The 21852-nt window shown below is 38.8% G+C and overlaps 1 protein-coding gene across 3 annotated transcripts in view; it reads right to left on the bottom strand.

The window, feature by feature from the left end:
• Positions 1-21852, bottom strand: part of LOC136852294 (uncharacterized) — a 120492-nt gene that overhangs the window by 11182 nt on the left and 87458 nt on the right. Inside the window, exons 2-5 of one of the 3 annotated variants that reach the window (XM_067126792.1) lie at positions 19415-19536; positions 7530-7678; positions 6396-6505; positions 4934-5771 (exon numbers count right to left, since the gene is read on the bottom strand). In XM_067126792.1, the coding sequence (XP_066982893.1) occupies positions 4934-5771; positions 6396-6505; positions 7530-7678; positions 19415-19536 (1219 nt within the window). The remainder of the gene's footprint in view (positions 1-4933; positions 5772-6395; positions 6506-7529; positions 7679-19414; positions 19537-21852) is intronic. The other 2 variants (XM_067126793.1, XM_067126795.1) reach the window with 2 other exon arrangements.

Below are 21852 nucleotides of genomic sequence, written 5' to 3'. Positions count from 1 at the left end.
ATGACAAAGAGAGAACCAATTATATTGTTTTTTATTTAGTTAAGTGAATGCAAATAGGAATCATGAAGAGTTTGTAATGTCACAATGGAGAGTGAAAGTGATGGAAAGTTAGCTCTCTCTCTCTCTCTCTCTCTCTCTCTCTCTCTCTCTCTCACACACACACACACACACACACACACACGCACGCACACACACACACGCACACACATATATGCACACACCTATGTATATATGCACACAGGTAAGTGTATAAAAACAGGAGCCATGAAGAGTTTGTAATGTCATAATGGAGAGTGAAAATGATGAAAAAAGTTAACTCTCTCTCTCTCTCTCTCTCTCTCTCTCTCTCTCTCTCTCTCTCTCTCTCTCTCTCTCTCACTCTCATGTACCCATGTACTGCATATATATATATATATATATATATATATATATATATATATATATATATATATATATATATATATATATATATATATATATATATATATAAAACTAGCAAGCGTGTAGGTGTCGGTGGTGCGTGGGCGTGGGAAATGATTTTGGGCGAACAAGACCTCATCGCGCGACCGTTATTATGAAATATGACTTTGGGGGACTAGGCAAACAACATAATTGAACGGAGCACCAGTTGATGCCATGCAAACAGCTACAACACGCTTCAGGCTTCAGGCTTCAGGCTTCAGGCAATGGAAGGCAGCACACACGAAAATAACCAGCGACAGTCGCTTTTGCCTGCGTCATTCACTAGATAACTCAATGTGCCACCATCGCCAACGCGCCCGCTCGCGCACGCGCAAACCCACACGACTGAAAAAAAAAAATGAGAGAGAATGAAAAAGTGCATTATTCATCACACGCTGAAACTATGCGGGAGACGACCAGAGTGACTTCTTGGGGTCCTCATGAATGGGGCTTGGGGCCTCCGCGCAACACATGCAGGCACATGCAACATGCAACATGCCCTGAATGTTACTGTTACTGACTTGCACATTCTCACATTTACACATGATGGTGGCGATACGGGCGAGGGTTGGATACGTATACACACGTAATATATATATATATATATATATATATATATATATATATATATATATATATATATATATATATATATATATATATATATATATATATATATATGTATGTATATGTATATATATATGTATATATATATATATATATATATATATATATATATATATATATATATATATATATATATATATATATATGACGACCCTAAGCTTGATGCTGTACACTTGTGCCACAGCGCATGCGTGCACATGTACACCAATGGAGGCGAAACCAACCACTCTGGCCCGCTTAGCAAAAGCATTAACACCGCGAGCATCTCAGCAGGACGCCTGCTTCTCGTCATTGAAGGGGGAAGGGGAAGGGGGGGGATCTGCCAAATGTGTCCCTTGTAATAGTCCCGCTCTCCACAAGTTTATTCTAGTGCGAATTTCATCACTCGACGCCGCTAGACTCCTCCTCCTCCTCCTCTCCTTCTTCTTCTTCTTCTTCTTCTTCTTCTTCTTCTTCTTCTTCCTTCCGCTAAGTTGATATTTGCTCTGAATTCTCTTCCCTTCGTAATGCCTTGGGGTGTGGGACGCTCTAATGGACCTTGGGGGTGGAGTGGGGGGGCGGGAGCCCCTCGTCTCTGAAATAATTAAAGAATCTCTTTGCTCAGCTTCCTCTCGAGATAACCCCTGTTGAAATTCGTCAGGTTGGTGGTTTCTTTAAATGTCCAGGCCCTGGGTTCACTCTCTCTCTCTCTCTCTCTCTCTCTCTCTCTCTCTGCTAATTCGATTCTGTTTTGAATGTCAGTTGTTAGTGTGTCTTCTGCTCCATCCACTGCTTTTAGTTGTCTGAAAAGGAATCTATTGTGCCGTCTTTGTCTGTCCGTCCGCACTTTTTTCTGTCCGCCCTCAGATCTTAAAAACTACTGAGGCTAGAGGGCTGCAAATTGGTACGCTGATCATCCACCCTTCAGTCATCAAACATATCAAATTTCAGCCCTCTAGCCTCAGTAGTTTTTTTTATTTTATTTAAGGTTAAAGTTAGCCATAGTCGTGCATCTGGCAACGATGTAGAACAGGCCACCACCATGCCCTGGTTAAAGATTCATGGGCCGCGGCTCATTATACCGAGACCACCAAAAGATAGATCTATTTTCGGTGTCCTTGATTATACGCCGTACAGAAAACTCGATTGCTCCGAGGAAACTTCGGCGCATATTTTACTTGTTTTAATATTCTTCGTTTTCAAAATTCTTTTTTTCTTGTGCTCAGTGCTATTTCCTCAAGAAGATTCCATATAAAATATTCCTTTTCAGTATTCAGTGGATCCCATGCTAAGTATATCTCACGGTACTCCTTAGAATCTTAAGAGTTTCTGTTATGGACCCCGATTTCTAGTCCATGTTGATTTGATCTTCTGAACTGCAATTCGTTTTTTCTATTTTACATTTTGACTGCCATAGCACCCTCATTTTTTCCCATATTCCTTAGGTTTTTCAGTTTATCCTCCAGTTCTTAACATTCTCTTGTAATTCTCACTTTTCATCAGCGCCCTTCATTCCCTCCTCATCTCTTCCAAAATCTGATTTCATTTTCCCATAATCTTTACTTCCTCTTCCACAAGATGAGTTTCATTCCGAGAAAAATGTCCCTTTCTTGCTGAGTTTTACTTTAATGCTTAACACCATTACCATTTTTCTCGGTGTAGGAACCCCAATATCAATCCTTTTCTTAATTCTCTCAATTCATATGTCTCTCTTCGATTGCGGATTTTAGCCAAGAAGGCAGGTTTTTCCTGTGTTTTCTCTAGACTCACATACACATGTCTATATATACATATATACCTATATCTATATATATTTTGTATATCTACATATATATATATATATATATATATATATATATATATATATATATATATATATATATATATATATATATATATATATATATATATATATATAATATGTATTGCCTTTATTTATATATTCATCACGTTCCATTTTTTCATGATCCAGTTATACATACATACATACATACATACATATATACATACAAACATATATATATACACATATCTCATTTGCTTTGTAGAGCCGCTTTCCTAAAGAACAAGTGTTTGTCTCAAGTTAATAATAATAATAATAATAATAATAATAATAATAATAATAATAATAATAATAATAAGTAAGTATATCTTAGTTAAGCAGACCACTGAGCTGATTAACAGCTCTCCTAGGGCTGGGCCTGGAAGGATTAGATTTATTTTTACGTGGCTAGAACCAGCTGGTTACCTAGCAACGGACTACAGCTTATTGTGGGATCCGAACCACATTATGACGAGAAAATGAATTTCTATCACCAGAAATAAATTCCTCTAATTCTTCATTAGCGGGTAGGAGAGTCGAACGCTGGGCCAACAGCGTGCCAGGCGACAGCTCTATCCACCCCTCCAACGAAGAACTAATAATAATAATAATAATAATAATAATAATAATAATAATAATAATAATAATAATAATAATAATAATAATAATAATAATAATAAAACACTTGAAATTCTTGAGCTTCATCTTCAAAGGGAATAAAACTGTATGAGGATTTCTATAAAGACAGGTAATATATATCAGTTTCTGCCAGATCTTCTGATTACTTGACCATTCTGGTTTGCTCTGGTCATGTTTGTGAGCTCAAATGAATGGCAGTCAGTTCTTTTCCTAAAAGCCCATTGGCTTTGAGACTGTACTTAGAGGAAGAAATTAATTCATAAACACATGTTTCCACGATTTAGATTATTTTCCTGGGGTTCTGGACAATGCTTTCTAAAAATAAACATGAAGCATTTACCACTAAAATAGCAAAAAGGAAGTGGCTTGCTAAATGAAGGAAAGTTAGATTACCCTGTCATAGTAAATGTCACTTAGATTCTGGTGAATAAACAACACAAATTTCGATTTCATCTTACCAAAACTATTCGTTATTTCCTTTGTAAAATAGCATTTGGAAGATAAAGGAAAAAAGACGAAACAGGGACATACGTCATCAATTGTAACAACTACAATTAGGCGTAAATGAGGGAGACAAACTGGAAGAAACCTCGAAACCAATTTCGAGAAGCACAAAAGAGCCGTCTTCCAGGGTAGTAAACTTTTGTATAGAAGCAATAATGTTGAGAGCCTCAGGGGGTGTATATTGTGTTCATTCTGGGGACTTTCTGAAAACTGTTTCTTGTAGTAGCAGCTTCTCTGCATCGCCATGTGATACTTTTCATAATATTAGAATTTCTCGAGTCGTTTTGAGTAACTGTTTTGCCATTATAGTCTTGCTGAAACTCAAGAGCAGAAAACTAAAGTCAGTTCAAGCTAAAAAATTTGGAAAAAATAGTTAACATTTGGCCTAGAGCTACATTTTACTATGAGTTCTTACTATATTGTAGTTCAAATGACCTTAGAAAGAATTCTTTTTATGTCAACTTGCATTCGTACACCCTCTCAGCAGACTGATAAACATTCATTCGCACCCAAAGACTGCAAACAGTAATCCTACCTTTTGACTCTGATTCTCATTGAACGGTTCTCTTCCTAAGAAAGATATCTTTGCGCCACTGAAATGAATGATCTGCAGTAGCTTTAGCCCTCAATTTCAATCTTTGTATCCTATGGCTAGTTCATAGAAGGTTTGGAGTACAGTATGCTGCAAGAAACTGTCTGCCTTTCAAGAGGTGTCTCGTTTTAAACAATATTTTTATGTCTCTCAGCTAACAAGCACAAGCACTACTTCCTTTCCCCCCTCAGAGATAGAGAAAGCCCGACTACAGATTGTACTTCTTACCAGCCTCCACCAAGATGTCGGAAGAACACATGCAGATGTCTACCTGCTGACTAGAACACAATACAACACTGATACAACACCTGGATCTGGATTAGAGGATCTAATAGTTCGAGTACCTCGATGGGCCTCCTTTGAAAGCTTTTGTTGCTCAAGTGTGGCGATCATCTGATTGTGAGAAGGTAAATTCAGTTCTGACAAAGAAGGCGGTAGCCACTCGAGCCCGTCTCCAGTCTCGGGAAGGATGTCAGGACTCTGAGAGTTCGGCATGTCAAGGTGTCCGAGACTGTCCTGGTGAAGGAAACTACCTTGCTGATCGAGATTTCTCAGTATTCCCAAGTCCGGGAAGATTTGAGGTAGATCTACTTCGCCTAACGTCTGGTCAGAGTGCAAGTTTAGCAAATGATCCGGGTTCTGGAAGTCGCTGTTCGATAAAGGACTAAGAAGAATATGTTCTTGGAAGGGTGAATTCTGGTTTTCCAGTTCACTGACGAAAGGGTCAGTTGTTAGATGGTCATTGGATGATGTCTCCTGAACCCCAAAGTCTCTGGGTAGTTGTTCAGGAGAGATGAAATCTTTTGGGAACTGCTTGCTGTTAGTAAAATGCTCTTGCATGCTCAAAGGCTCTTGGAACTCTTGAAGGATATCCTTACTGAACTGTTGATCATCGGCCACCAAATGGCCGTCGTGGGCGAAGGCACCTGTTCCGAAGTCTGGGAGCTGGGGAAGGCCCTCGCCTCTCTCTGGCAAGGAACTGGAACTGTCTGCTGCTGCTGGAGGGGATGGGGCAGAGTCTTGGCTGAAACGCTGTCGATACTTGATTTGTTTTGTTCTCTGTTTCTTCTCCTTTTCATCCTTGTGAGAGACCATAACTGGTTTCTTACGTTGCTGTGGTGATGCAGGATTATCAATAGGTCCAAGCTGAAGATAAGAAGGAGGCATATATTCAAATCAGTACATCAGGAATAAGAAAGGTGATGATAAATAAAGATTTATTAGTACAAAGCAATACATAATCTCTTAAATAAATGACCCTAAAGAAACTTATGATCTGCCTGCGATCCAAAAGTTAAGGAAGTTCTAACCGTCTCTAATTAGAAATGGGTTAACATTCTCTCATTGTATTAAATATTATGCAAGTCAGTGCTTTTGGACTGAAAATTTCTGAAAAAATGTTTCGTCTCCATATAAAACTACTTCGTCTTAAATAAGTTGACAGACTTATGACCAGAATTACTACAACTACACATAAAATTTTGAACCTTATTTGTCCTGTTTACATTAATAGAAATGCTAAGTCTGAAGTTTTTTTTTTTTTATTTATTTCTGTTGTGATTTTTTGCATATTAACTACAGTACAATTTCCAGGTATCATGAGACACACGAAGATAATTTCCAAATTTTGATATATTTTCTTCGATAACAAAAACGTCATGAGTAAATTTTGTATCTTTTGCGTATGGTTTATTGTAACACTCGACACAAACACAATCTTACGACAATTTCCTCAGAACTGGAAAAACCCGGCTGTGCTTAGACGCTCACCTTCCCCTCTAAGAGGTGTTGTAGTTCTGCCAGGGACTGTGTCTGTTGACCAGGGTGGTGTGTTTGTGGGAACCAGTGAGAATTTCGGAGGTCCTCGTCGTAGTCATCATCTGTAAAAATGATAACATTTCAATGTGTTTCTCTCATACTTTTGCAGTGTTATAAAATAGCCCAGCTTTTTACTCTTAATTTCGAGCAATATCTTTCCAGCAAAGGTGATTCACTTATTTACATTTACTCTTTCTGAACAGCAGCACCAGTGTGCAGTAAAATGTGCCTCGTTGTCGAACTTCTCAGTTCCAGAGGTCCCTTCTTCCTCACACCGTTGGACTGTGGAACGGCCTCCCTACTGAGGATTTCGTGCAATTGGAACTTCAGAAGTTCAAGCGAAGATGCAATGCATTACTACTCTAATACGAATCGCCTTGCATTTTAATACATTTTTATCTGTTTATCTATTTATTAATTTAATTTTCTTTTTTAATAAGTGAGATCTCGTCTTTCTGTATGCCCCTTTACTTCCTCTTACTTCTTCCTAATGAACACCATATTCTTTGGAAGCTTGAATTTCAAGCCAATGGCCTCTGTGGGGGGCTTGTTTCATATGAATGGGTTCCAGCTACTGAAGAATAAGAATAAGAATTTGGCATAAACAATGAACCTCTGACTAGTGAGACATGTATCAGCTCTGACAGTATTAGTTGTAACAAACTTTTAGCTTTTACGTGTCCTTTCATAGCAATTCAAACTTTTAACTGTTATCTAGACAGTCTCCTTGAAGCTCATTGCATTCCAAACATCCTGACCTAACTTTTTCAGATTATTGACAGGTTATTTCTTGCATTGTATCTCTTCCTGAAAGTTTTATCTTTTCGTCATGAAATATTCACAGAATATAGACTGAAGGGATCTGCTTGCTTGAAAAGTATATTTATATAACCTTTGCTGTATTAGACTAATTCCTGTAGGAGTCGTCTAACGCGGTGCCAAGACTCTCCTCTGGATTTCATGGAGGTACTTTTAAATACCAAACTGCGAACTGCCAATGGACCATTTGCCATGGCTCAGGTTATCAGGAATGGATTATTGAATCAAAGAAAGATACCGAGAAGATGGTATTTTTTTTTTCTTTACCTCTGACAATGAAGTCATTCTCACTCAGGCGAGGGAGAATACGTGGTGCTGAAGGGCGCGTTGGCAGGAAAGGATTGTTGGGAGTGGTTTCTCCCCAGAACCTGTCGTAAATGGAGCGTCTCACGCCCACGTGGGGTATTCTGGAGTGCCTGTAAGAAGTTGAGTTCATAACTAAGCGACAGAGACAGACAGACAAATGCTGACGGATTGACATGATGTGAATTCACATTATTGAAAAGCTGACAGACAGACATACTTATAATGTCATTGTTCATTAGTATGGCCGTTTCATAGAAGAATCAACTCTGAAGGCAAGAATTTAGAATGCAAAAACTTCTATGAAAACTTCTATATAATTACTATATTTCAAAAACAGCAACTATTATTCTTGAAAACAAGGATCAGTTTGCCACTGAATGAGGTATGATACCAAACAGGTAAAAAAAAACTGAATGTCTTAATTTTTTAGTTCAGACTTCTATATCTTGAGAATGCTGAGGTATACCTATTTGCTTACATGTGTGTGTGCATATATATATATATATATATATATATATATATATATATATATATATATATATATATATATATATATATATATATATATCTCAACACTCCAAGATATTTTGAGACCTGAAATATATATATATATATATATATATATATATATATATATATATATATATGTGTGTGTGTGTGTGTGTGTGTGTGTGTGTGTGTGTGTATGTATGTATACGCATATTAAACCAAAAATATCGTTTTATATCCAGTTCACTATACCTTGGGGATAATTCACACCAAAGGGGGATTATAATTGACAAGTGCTTCGTCCTCAGCAGGATTGAAACCACCGTCTGGTTTAGTAACAACAGTAGACAGTGGATTGGGTATTAAACGATATTTGTGGCTTGCTATATGCAAAGAGAAAAAAGGTCACTTGTGTGTGACATAAATCTTATATATACGTACGTATGTATGTATGTGTGAAATTAACAGAATTTTTAAAATTTTTACTCTTTGAAACATCTCTTCCCATTTCATTGTCTACTTTTGCAGGCATGTAGGATTAACACCTCTCTTTTATTGGCAAGCAGCTGTATCACACTTCATGGCTATTATGATCTAGGCTTAGTCTCCAAAGATTTGTTTAACATTATAGCTGATTTTGTAGAGGTCATTTTTACTTGTGATTTACTACCCGCGCCTGAAAGACTGTGTGGGACAGGTAGAGGCTTCTTAAGGTGTTTCAGGCTTCTCTTTGAAGTCAGTTTGATCTGATTGCTAATAGGGTCAACCCCATAATACACCCATCTTGTATATCATTGCTGGGATACAGCAGGTGCTTGGACAAAGGTGACATCAGTGCTAGGATGTATGCCTATTGAATCTGTACGGAAACTCTTACAGGAGCTGTGGATAAGTAACTGACTTCATTAGCAGTCTTCAACTCATTTTATTACAGCTTGTGGCCCAAATAGTAGTTACATATGATCTGTCACCCACATAGTTCAAAGACCATGTAGCACTTATGCAAGTGATGTTTTACCACATGGCTGTGAGAGCGCTCTGTGAGAGGCTGTTGGACCTGAAGGTTAAACCTGGATTTGCCATCAAACCTGGGAAGCTTAGAGGGCTGGTGTTGTCAGTGGGGAGACATTTTGCTAAATACCCTGTCATTCTCTAGATAATGTACAAAGCTCAAGGAGGACCCAGAGTAATTGTGACTTCCATTTGTGTCTGTTGCACCTTACAATGTGGTTAGCCCTGAGGGATCATGAGGTCTTTTCTGCTGTGCTGTTGGTGGTTGGGTTGTAGGTGCTAGGGTGGTGAAGTTTTGCCCCCATTAATTTGGCTGGGGAGGTAAATACCTCGTAGACTAATGCTGGTCCTCTGTTGGACGTTATATTGTTGTGAATGCTGAAATGCTTAATCCAGCCATCAAGTAGTGCCTCAGAGTAGGCATACACTGTTGCTTCCGACATTGGTATGGCTTCCGGCCATCTTGTAAATTTTTTCATTGCAGCTGTCGGTTGGAATAGTTTTCTTATGATGTTAAAGTGTAAGGGGCAAAACTGTCATCCAGGATGAGGTCAGTCACCATTGCCAGATTTCATATGCTGGATTACTTTATTTCTTTGACCCTTGGCTCTCTTAGGTCTAAAAACTTCATGTCTCTTTGCCTCATGCCAAATGAATTACTGTGTAACCAACTTTGATGTGGTTCTCCCAGGGGTGTAGAGAGGCCATAGATGAGTGAAATACTTTTTTTCTGAGAACCATGGGCACTAGAGGGCACAGACAGCTGATACTGATGTCACAGTGGATGGTTTACCCTTTGGTGCTGAGGACGTTTTTCCATCATCGATTTGTGATGGTTGGCAAGTAGTTATTTGTTTCACTGTCTTGAGTTATTAGCCTGCAAGTTTACCATAATTAATTCCTAGATGGGCCCCATTGAATTTTACTCTGGGTTTTCTTACTTGGTACACATAAAGTCATCAGTTGCTGAGGGTTGATGCTGTTGCTTGGTGGAGTAAACATCATGGTTTTTGGTGAGGAAATGTACCATTGGCTGATGATCCTTTAGGATGGTGAAAGAAGTACCTTCGAGGAGATGCCCTAAGTGTAAGGTACTCAGATGGCAAAAATTATGTCGAAGGTGCTGTATTTTCTTTCTGCTTGGGCTAGTTTTCTTCTGAAGTAACCTAATGATTGAGTTGTCTTGTTGATTGACTGTTCAATTATGGTATCTCTTGCAACATTGCTTTTAATTGTTGTGAGCATAAGTCTGGCCTGGGGATTTGGGGAATGTCAGAGGGGTTGCATCTGCTAGTGAGTTCTTATTGGTTTTTGGAGGCATTTGTATTGAGCGGTGCCTCAGTTAAGTGTCTGGTTCTTTCTGTGGAGGGGAATCACGGTTTATGAGATTCCTAGGAGGACTTAGTGGTAGTAGTTCATCACCATTCTGTGAATTCCTCTAGTTCTTTGATTCTACTTAGAAATAGGCTAATTTCTGACAACTGACACTTTGGAGAGTAGGGGGCAGAAACTGCTGGCAGATACCCTGTGACCCAGGAATTCAATGAATAATGATCTAATAAAACATTTGTCAGTACATACAGCCAGGTCATTGTCTTGGAGTAGAAACAGCATGGCTCTAATTAGGTTTCAGTGCTCTTTTTGGATATTAGAATATGAGGATGCCATCAACACAGCAGAAGGGTAGGCCAGCGAGGATGTTGTTCTTTAGCTTTTGGAACTTGGCACTAGAGCTCGAAAGGCCAAATATGAAGAAGTTATATGTTAGGTACAGAGAGACATGATAATTGCTACCATGGGTATGTCCTTGGGTGTACCTGTACTTGAAAGTACCCCTTCATCAGGTCCAACTTGCAGGGTGGTGGTGATATGGGCCATGTTTCAAAATGGGTAATGAATGGGCTCTGTTTGTAGATTGAGGCACTTGTAGTTTTTGCATGGGTTCCCAGAGCCATTTGATGTTTTTGCTGGAGTGTTGAGGCCCAGGGGCTGGAAGCCTTCTGGCAAAGGCCTATACATTCCAGTTCTTTGAAAACCTCTTTTTGTGTGGTCTAGTTTCCCTGGTGTCAACTAGTGGGGTTTGGGGTGGGCTAAGGGCATGTCATTTTTATATGGTGGTGTATGCAGTTTTTCATTGGTATCTTTGGAGTTTATTTGACCTTGGGTCGGAGATGTCTGGAAATTCTTGTAGGAGGACATTTAGATCCATGGGTTCTATCAAAGAATCTTACAGATGACAGATGCTTAGGACTGGTGGTGGGTGGAGTTATCTAGAAAGAGGCGCGGTCCAGATGAGAATAGGTGATGCCCACCAGTATCCTGAAGTGTCTGAGCAGGGGTTGTGGATATCAGCAATGTTGAAATTCCACCCGTATTTCTTCTTAATTAGGTGTTGGGTGAGGTTGAGATGGCCATTTAATAGCATGGAGCTACAGCTGGCAGCCACAAGTTGCAGTTCGGTGTCTGGGGACCTCTCGTGGTCCGCTGATGATGCCAGAGGGTGGATTTACTTCTTGCTAGAGGCTTGGTGTGTGATGCAGAATTGTGTGGGTTGCCTGTGGTGGCCACTATGATTATCCTGGGTGGCCACCCGGCTTGGTTTTTCTCCAGCCGCACCCAGAGGCACAGTTCCTTGTCACTTTCCTTAACTGGTGGTGGCATATGCGGAAGATGGATGGGTGGGAGCACTTTTGTACAGCACTGGCTTGGGTCACTCCATTGTTATGTAGGTTCTGGTCCTGGTTCTGGTCTTCTCTAGCTTTGTAGACGTTGTGTGTGGTGTGTTGTGAGAGTTTGGAGGTTTCCAGCAACTCATCTTCCTTCTTCAGGAGGCCCACCATTGGTGTTCCTTTGGCATTAGGAGGGTAGCCCATATGTTGGTCATAGTCAGCAGGGCCTTGTCTCCTGTCACCACTGAGGCCCTGCAGTGTCAGGAGGCACTCAAATTCATCCTGTGATGCAGTTGCAGTTATAATCCCAGTGGTATGTTGAGTAGGTCGAGGGCTTGACAGGCACAGGTGAGTGGCAGCAAGAAGTCAGATATCACGAACTGAAATACCTAACTGTATTTGATCTCATCGTCCTAGGCTTTGAGACAGCATGTGATCCAGAAGGAAGAGGGTTTTTGTGATTGCTTCAAGGACGTAGTCCACCTTCTTCATCAAACTTGTAATTTTTCAGAATTAGAACTGTATGTCTGCCCTTCTGAACCTGACTGAAGGTTCAGTTACTGCGGAGTGGGACAGAACAAGGTTTATGGCATTCGTGTTCACCTGTTGCTGGCCTACAAGGTTGCTCTGACGTTACCAGTGTTTTGAAGCTCATACAAGATGCAGAGATGCAACTAACTGGATTAGTTGGCTGTGACCCATTTTAATGTGGCTTGTGGACTGCATCATAGCCATAGGTGATTTGTCACCTAGAAGGTTTGAAGACTGCAAGTGACATGTAAGTAAGTCACTGTAGGAGTGCCTTGTGAGAAGCTGCTGAACCTGGTGGGCTAAAGTTCTGTGGCCAGTCAGGGTTTCATTTTTCAGGGGCTGAAGCTGAAAGCCTTTGTAGATTTTTCCACTCTATATATATATATATATATATATATATATATATATATATATATATATATATATATATATATATATATATATATATGCAAACTGCACGTGACAAATATATACGTGACTTTGACCACATAAGGTGAAAATTAAAGACCAGGTTGCGCTCGTGTATTGCGTACTTCTTCAGGGTACAAAGTAAAATAAACAAAGATAGACATAAACAAGAAAACTTCACAAAACAAAGATCAAAGCCACTAACAAGCTAAACATCATTACTGAATGCAATCACTAGTTTGAAGTCAAATTGTCACATACCAAACAAAAAATACTTTAAAAATACTTAAGAACTGAAACTACAGTTAGAACAGGCTATTGCTAAAAGGTAACATTGTACTTCCCTACAATTTTATGAACAAGGTAACTATCTAATTTAAAGACCCAAACTAATATTCATAAGTTGATTGTTAAAATGCTTAATAAAGGCAGATTCAATTATATTTCTCTTAACAATGTGGTTACAAAAATTTTCTCAGATGAATTTTTCCAGTCTATACAATGGTTAAAATCATTCATATGTACAAATAAAGCACTTGTCAATTGCCCTGTTCGAACTGCGTAACGTGCTGTTTTAGACGATTAATCTAGTTCTTTACCAGTTTGACCAAGGTATTTACTACATCCAGCACAAGGAATCGTGTAAATACAGCCATTAATTTGTTTTTTACGAACAATGATATTCTGAAGTGTCTGTTCTTCTAACAAACAACAGTTATCTTGTCAGTAATTTTTAATGAAACAAAAGATTTACGCGTTATATGGAAGTGTCAAAATATTTTCTCTCACCAAAGGCTCCCTATTGTTATTGGAATAAAAAATGTTTCTAGCTTTTCTGTAAGATTTGTCGATTAAAACTTTGGGTATTTTAACATAATTCCTACGTCGTAAATTTTTACAAAATTCCGAGTCTAAGAATGCATATCTCAATGCCCTTAAAAAACATGCTACAAAAAAAAAAAAATATATATATATATATATATATATATATATATATATATATATATAATAAATATAGATTGATAGCTCAGTGGTAGAACGTCGACTGGAGTTGCTGGATAATGTGACGAGGGATCGCGACCCGGCAGTACCAATCCATTTATCGCTTATAAATTCTCCTTCGGTGATAACTCCCCATCGGGGATGTTCCCGAGGTAGCGTGAATTTGATATTAAGCGACATTTGTAGCTTCATGATTATATATATGCACATATATATATATATAAAGATAGATGGATAGATAGATAGATACATAGTACATAAAAACTTATAAAAGTTCTGACTTTGTCCACGTCATATTGCAGATAAGCCTGACGAAAATTGGTGTGTAATGAGAGGGTTAGGTTCTACCCCATGAGCATTGGTAGTCTGAAATCCATTAGATGGAAACCAAAGTTTCATTATGGAACAGAACTTTGTATTTTAATAATAATGCAGTAATTCTCTTCCACTGACTGATTGATTGCAATTGAAACATCATCACTGCAGTTCCTTCGCATGAATGGCCAGGACAACGTCATTTAGATGATTTAGAATAAATCTGCGGTCATTATATCTTTTAACGGGCCAAATTTCGCTAGAATACAGGCAATTGTTACATTGACCAGTAAGCCAGTAATTAATTGGCCAGTTCATTGCAGTTAATGTAATCATACTATAACATTAACTGCGAGTGTAACTCAGAGTTCTTTCCCAAATGTAATGTACATTTTAGTGAACTATGGGCCCTTGAAAATATTTATCTTATAACTGTCAACACTGTTGACAGATTTAACTTTCAGATTGTTTTTGGAATTTCTGTGTGCTGGATTTTTATGGGGCAAATAAAACGAATATGTAAGAAGTTCCATTGAATATTGAATTTCCAATCCTAATTGAAAACTAAAAATTCACAGAAAACACATCAGGAAAGATAGTCAGGAAGTGATAAGGTAGTATTCATCTTCAGCCGTTTCACTTCGCCCAGTTACTATGCTTAAGCAGTAGAATATTCAAATGCTCTTTACTGTCATAAACTTCGGAGTATCTAATTCCGTTAATAGTGAAGGAACTATTAGAGGCATTAGCTCTTGATTAATTTAGAAACCAAAGGAAAATTAAATGGTTGCCGCTAGGAACGAGTTAGCTTTACAGACTCAGGTCTCGCTTGTATTCATTTGACCACTGTACTGGCGGGTACCTGATTTATATTATTTGAGGACTCTTCCTAGAAGGAAGGGACAACTCTGAATGAAATAGGTGCCTAAAAATATTCTTCAGATCTATCAGATCTGATAAATTCCATTCACCCCCACATCTGCCTAACACAAACACGCTCGTAAGTGTAACATAACAAATACAAGCACGCTTAAGTGTAACACAATACAAACACGCGTAATTATAATGTAACCAATACAAATACGTGCATAAATGTAACATAACCACTACAAAAATGCTCGTAAGTGTAGTGTAACCAATACAAACGCGCACATAAGTGTAACTTAACCAATACAAACACGCGTAAATGTAACGTAACCAATACAAATGCGCATAAGTCTAATGTAACCAACCAATAAAAGTGCACATAAGCGTAACATAACCAATACAAACACATGCGTGAGAGTAAATAACCAATACAAATGCCCGTGAGAGTAAATAACCAGTACATACTCGCACATAAGAACCATAACATAACCAACAACGTTTTATAAGCTGGCGAAAAACTCTTCTTTGGAAGGAGAGAGTACTAAAAAAAGAAGGTATGAGAAGCCAACAATGGACATCATGGATTCATTGTACTTCAGTGCTTTTTCTGAAGTTTCTTTGTCTATTCGCCCGTTCCATTAATCAGTTTCCTTTCAACAAAAGTCTAATGAACATCTTACCTCCGATAACAATTTGGGGTTTTCAGATTACTGCTGACTTGTCATGCTGAACTCGCATATTCAAACATTGTTTTCTCTCAGTAAATGATTTTCTTCGTTCCAGTTCCGAAAGCGAGATATTCTGGCTCTGTTTGTCCTGCCCTTGCCTATGGCTGTAAAATTACTGACGCTTCTTCCTTTAATTTACTTCTCAGGAGAACTGATTCTAAAGCTATTCCTTTTCCTAATAGTGTCTTCACCTGCACTTCAGGCTTTCTCAAGATATCCATCGTTTCCATCCGCGTCCAACTAACCCTCTAGATCCTATCAGGTGAAGGCTAGATTTATATTTATTTTCCACACAAAAAAAAGGAACTTTGAAATCAAAGTATTCCTCTCAAAGACTTACAAGTGACATTATACTGTTACATTTACCCCTTACATGACAAAGAAAACCTGAAGAACTAGTTGGCTTCTAAGAAGTGTACCTCTTCTTTGCTATACACATCATCTCCTAGGAGAGGGTGGCACCAGAAAATGTTACCCTTCTAGTTTTCTGGAACACCACAGGAGATGAATGTGCTGGTCTGCACAACGGATGTTTAAGGGGCTTATGTGATTTTGGCATCTGGCAATTCATGGTGGTCACCTATCCTAGTACTAGCCCAGTGGTGGCAATGACAAGTAGTGTTGTAGCAAATGTGTTCATGCCGTTTGTAAGTACACACACTCACACACACACACACACACACACACACATATATATATATATATATATATATATATATATATATATTACCTTACTTATTTTTTAATTTTAAAGGTGATGGAATAAGGGTGCAGCCTTCAGGTTTCTCGGCATGTGTATAGGATGAGGTTGTTGGCTACATGCCCTTTAGCTTCACTGCAGTTGGCTGGACTGAAGGTCTGCAAATTGGGAGTGCTTCACGAACTTTCATTATTTTGCACAAAAATACCAGTTATGAGGCTGCAAAACTTATGCTCCCGGTTTTATGCTGGCTTTCACAACATGCAGGACCACAATAAAAATTTCATTTTAGTGTCACAACATGCAGGACCACAAAAAAAAATTATTTTAGTGTCATTCTGCAGAATTCAAGTTGTGATTGCCTTAGGACTATGTGAACAGGCTCATCTGCCATTTAGGGGCCATTCCTACCACCATGGAGACCACAACCATTCTTCAAGCGCCCCTGTGCCTTGAAGTCCAGTTGTGACTTGACTCCAAACCATTTCACTTCCTAGGGTGAACAGGTCATACACTTACTGTCACTGCATTTAAAGTCCATAGCTAGGAGACTGAAATGATGTATGTGCTTCTGTTGTCCTCAAGAAAGAGTTAGCATACCTTAGTTTAACCAGACCACTGAGCTGATTAACAGCTCTCCTTGGGCTGGCCCGAAGGATTAGACTTATTTTACGTGGCTAAGAACCAATTGGTTACCTAGCAATGGGACCTACAGCTTATTGTGGAATCCGAACCACATTATAGCGAGAAATGAATTTCTATCACCAGAAATAAATTCCTCTAATTCTTGATTGGCCGGCCGGAGAGTCGAACGCGGGCCCAGCAGAGTACTAGCTGAGTACGATATCGACCCGTCCAACGAGGAACTCCTCAAGAAAGAGGTTTATCCTGCATATATGTGGGATTTCCTCTACTAAGGGACTTAGCTATATACTAGCATTCCTCTGCCTTTGGGTAGAGTGCACTGGAATCCAAGTCCATCAGCACTTCCTTAGGCGGAAGTGACTAGGTGGTAGTGAGATTCCACTGACTGAATCGATATACAGAAAGAGAGCGTATACAAGCCATTGATAAACAGTACAGTGTGTTTAGGGTATTTTAATGTGCTACTGATAAGACTTCTGTTTAGGTGTGTTGAGCAGCTAATGTTGTAAAACTCTGACATATGAGGTTCCTCCACAATTAAGCAGCTAAAGTTTGACCGTGACAGCAATTGCTGTCTTGTCGATCCCCAGGAGCCAACTCCTGTTAAAAGAATAGGTTTAGTTTATATATATGTATATATATATACATAAACCTATTAACCTTGTATATATGTACACACACACACACACATATACACATATATATATATATATATATATATATATATATATATATATATATATATATATATATATATACACACACAGTATATCCAGACAAATAGTGATAAAACCCCTCGGGGAGAGAAAAGCCTTGAGACATGCGAACCTTTTTTGTGCCTGGGACTGACGTGCGAGATCTTCTATGAGACCGATCCAAGAGAGATGAGATTCCAAGAAAGTCTGTTATGGGCTGGATTGCATCACACTAGGCATTCAATTTCAAATGGGTTTCTTATCTTTTCCAGGATGTCTTTTCTTGCCAGCTCTTCAGATGCTGCTGATGTTCAATACGTTAAACGTCAAAGAAAATTATGATTTACATAAGCGTGGTATCAGATATAGCGAGTGAATACACACAGCTCAGTGATCACTGATGCAAGGCTGCTTCCACACGTGTTTCATGGGGAGCCTTTTCAGCCATATGTATAAATAGTTGGGGTTCCTGGAATGCATTTCAGGATTGTGATTGTTCATTAATTACATACACACACACACACACACACACACACACACACACATATATATATATATATATATATATATATATATATATATATATATATATATATATATATATATATATATATATAATTTCTGACTCACATCAGATGAACCCAGGTCTTTCAATTGAAAGGAAGGGCGCTGGGCAGCGCCCTGCCTTTCAATTGAAAGATCTGGTTCTGATCCTGATGTGAATCAGTATTTATTTCTGTTCCACACGTGATCGTGTGTTGATTATTACTATATATATACACATATACAAATGAATGTCTTTTATCGCATTCTAACTATTTACACGACAAAACTATGTATCTCCATTGACAAACTTCTGTAATCCTGATCACAGGTAATTGTGGACAGTTGGTAAATGACAAATTTACTTATACGGTACATACAGGTGTTGCACAGCGACACTGGTGGTATGCATGTAGAAGGAGGTACTTGTCCTTTGAAAGAAAGGGGTCGGTCTTTTTTCTTGTTTTGCGTTGTTCTGCTTCTCCCGGACGAGGTTCGAACTCGCGTTCTGGGCAGAACGAAGTAACGTTAATTACCTGGCCAAGAAGAAAGGTATTTTCTACACGCTCTTTTGTGCACATACCTGTCGAGTTCGGATACATTTTACCAGAACTGGAATAGACCAAGCAAGCATTTAAGCGTTTTATTGCTCATTAATATATATATATATATATATATATATATATATATATATATATATATATATGTATATGTATATATATATATATATATATATATATATATATATATATATATATATATATATATATATATACATATATATATTTATATAAAAGTTTATATACATATATATTTATTGTGAAGTGTATAATAAGTATATGAGATGGCACACTAGTTCTCTAAAGTGTGCACAGAATGGTGCAGAAATTGAAGGGTACAGAAACAAAATCTAGACTCACACAAACCAACGCTCGTCACGCAGATTAATTCAGCAGATTTCTACTAAGTAACGAAGATCAGTCACGGAAAGAGAATTAATGGACGTATCCAAAGATTTAAGAGTCGGCGTCAATACATAGATAGAGGGTTTGTCACAAAATTTCACACCAAATATACTGGAGACGCCTTCTAATATTTCGAACGAAACATTTTACGAGAATAATGGCATATTAAATTTGAGTTAAACAGTTATGAAACATGAAAATGAATGGTCATTTGTGAGTGGAAAGAAATTCGTAGACTATTTACCTACAGCTGAATGGCCAGTGATAAACAGACTTACCTGTTGATGGGAGAATAATTGTCCCTGTCCCACTCCCATGCCCACGAGCACTCAACTTCTGCAACTAGGCCAAAACTCCCCCACAACAGTAGGTTAACCACGCCCACTACGCCCGTCACCATCTGGAAGGAGGCAGGTTTCATTTAACTGAAAATTTCTAAATAGAATTCCAGAAAAAGGCGTTGTTAACCTTAATCCACGATCTGCAGTCACTGCTGAGGAAAAATAAATTGGAAAAATATACAGAATTATATAGTTTTTTTTTTAAAGGTACCCGACACTGCTCTGATACGTGGGTCCAGGTTTCATGCTTCCCGAATGTCACTTGATTAGGAAACGAATATGAAAAGTAAATAAGATATCAATATCTTTCAACAAACCTCTAGATTTTGGGCTGCAATTGCAGTTCATCAGTGATGATGAAACTAAACTAGATGATGGATTTTAAGACTTTTCCAATCCTCACCAATGCTTTAGACTCCGCGTCGAATGTTTTAAATCATTAGGGCGATAAGAGAAATAAAGGTCTATTTAAGTGCATCCAAGATTGTTAATTATTTATATGCATGCAAGATTGTGAACATGGCAGGGCAGCCGTTCGAGGCTACGGCCTACCCCAACGCCAAATCAAAGTCCTTCGAAAAGAAGGCATCGTGCTTACCCCATGTAAAAATGGGAAAAAGCACGTTAAAACGAAGAAGAAGATTAATCTGTGTTAGTGCGTTTATTGGAGTGTATGAATCTGTATTTGTGCGTATAATCGTATGCATATTAATTTTTTTTTTTAAGTGCGAATCTCTGACTTTGGCCTCAGTTTTATAATCCAGTCCAATCCAGTCGAAGTAAGGGTGGGAAGCCATTACTTGTACTTCGCAAGAAAGTTACGAGACGCACCCCCTAAGATTCCGCGAAACCATTCGCTGCCGATCGCCGAAGCTCCTCTTCAGATCCCCGCGGCCACGAGAGAACACAACGGCCTTGTTGGTTGGCTCCCACAGGTGGCCGAATCCCCAGCCCAAATCCCCAGCGCAGCAGCAGAGGTCCATGATTCATGAGAGCCGAGTGCTGATCTTTATAAGGTCATAAAGTGCAGCGGGCGAAAGCTCCCCCAGATTTACTTTCCGATCTCACGCCACCGGGACACGAGAACGGGACGGAACTGGTTTGCCAACTCGGGCCTGACTCCAAGCGACGCTGAATCTGATGCATCGCTCGTAAACCTGACATATTGATGCTTACGAATAATATAACTTCTTCGGATAGTATTGATTTCTAATTTTTTTTTTTTCCTTTTTTGCAGTGATCCTATCGCCATGTTTGCACTGGGCGAGGATACCTAAGTAGCGGTGTCAGGAACCCTGGGGTTCGGCTGCGTTTTTGGGGGTTTGGGGGTTGGGTGTTTTTTTTTTTACTTTACAGTGAACGAACGATAACTTTAGACTTTTCGGCAGCAGGAATGCAACACAGAAAATATTTGAATTGATGTTTTCTGTAAGTAGCAAGAAGTAGCATCGCCCCAGCAACTGTCATCTTCATCTTCTTCTTCTTCTCAGTTTAATTCGTAGTCGGGGTCGCTGATTTTAATGAGCCTCTTCCAGCCTTCCTCTCTTGAACGGCTCATTTCATAGTTGATTTAGCAGATAATTATGTTTTCTATAAATAGCGTGCTGTAGCATTGCCTAAGTAACTATCAACCTCTACTTCTTCCTCATCTTCTTCTTTTCTTCTTCTTCTTCTTCTTCTTCTTCTTCTCAGCTTAATTCGTAGTCGGGGTTGCTGTTTGTAATGAGCGGTTTCTGTCTTGAACGGCTCATTTCATAATTGATTTTGGCAGATGTTTAATGGATGAATGCCCTTCCTGACGCCAGCCTTCCTTATTTATCCGGGCTTACCCCCCAAAACCCACCCATGATGATTTGTGGAACATGCGTAAGAAAAAAAAAAAAGTTCATCTTCTACTTGATATATTACATAGCATTTCAAGGTTCAAAAAATAGAACATAATTTAGAATATAGAATTTAGGCCAAAGGACAAGCACTGGGACCCATGAGGTCATTCAGCGCTGAAACGGAAAATTAACAGTGAAAGGTTTGAAAGGTGTAACAGGAGGGAAACCTCAAAGCAGCTGCACTATGAATCAATTGTTAGGAGGGGGTGGTGAGTAAGATGGAAGAAACAGAATATGAAAGGAGGTACAGTAAAAGGAACGAAAAGTGTTGCAGCTAGGGACCGAAGGCACGCTGCAAAGAACCTCAAGCAATGCCTACAGTGCACCGCATGAGGTGCACTGACGGCACTACTCCCCTACGGGGGAAAACTATATTGAAACAAAGGTTACTGATATTGAGATTTTAGTACTATATTCGTCATCACCTTCTGGGCTTCAAGTCATTTTTGAAGGAAAAGACCTGTAGGAGGCAATCAGATCGTATCAGCA

The sequence above is a fragment of the Macrobrachium rosenbergii genome, chromosome 25 (genome assembly GCF_040412425.1).
Source record: "Macrobrachium rosenbergii isolate ZJJX-2024 chromosome 25, ASM4041242v1, whole genome shotgun sequence".
In the NCBI taxonomy this organism is placed as follows: domain Eukaryota; kingdom Metazoa; phylum Arthropoda; class Malacostraca; order Decapoda; family Palaemonidae; genus Macrobrachium; species Macrobrachium rosenbergii.
Note: the sequence above shows the minus strand (reverse complement) of the source record. Positions and strands in the feature narration are given on the sequence as shown.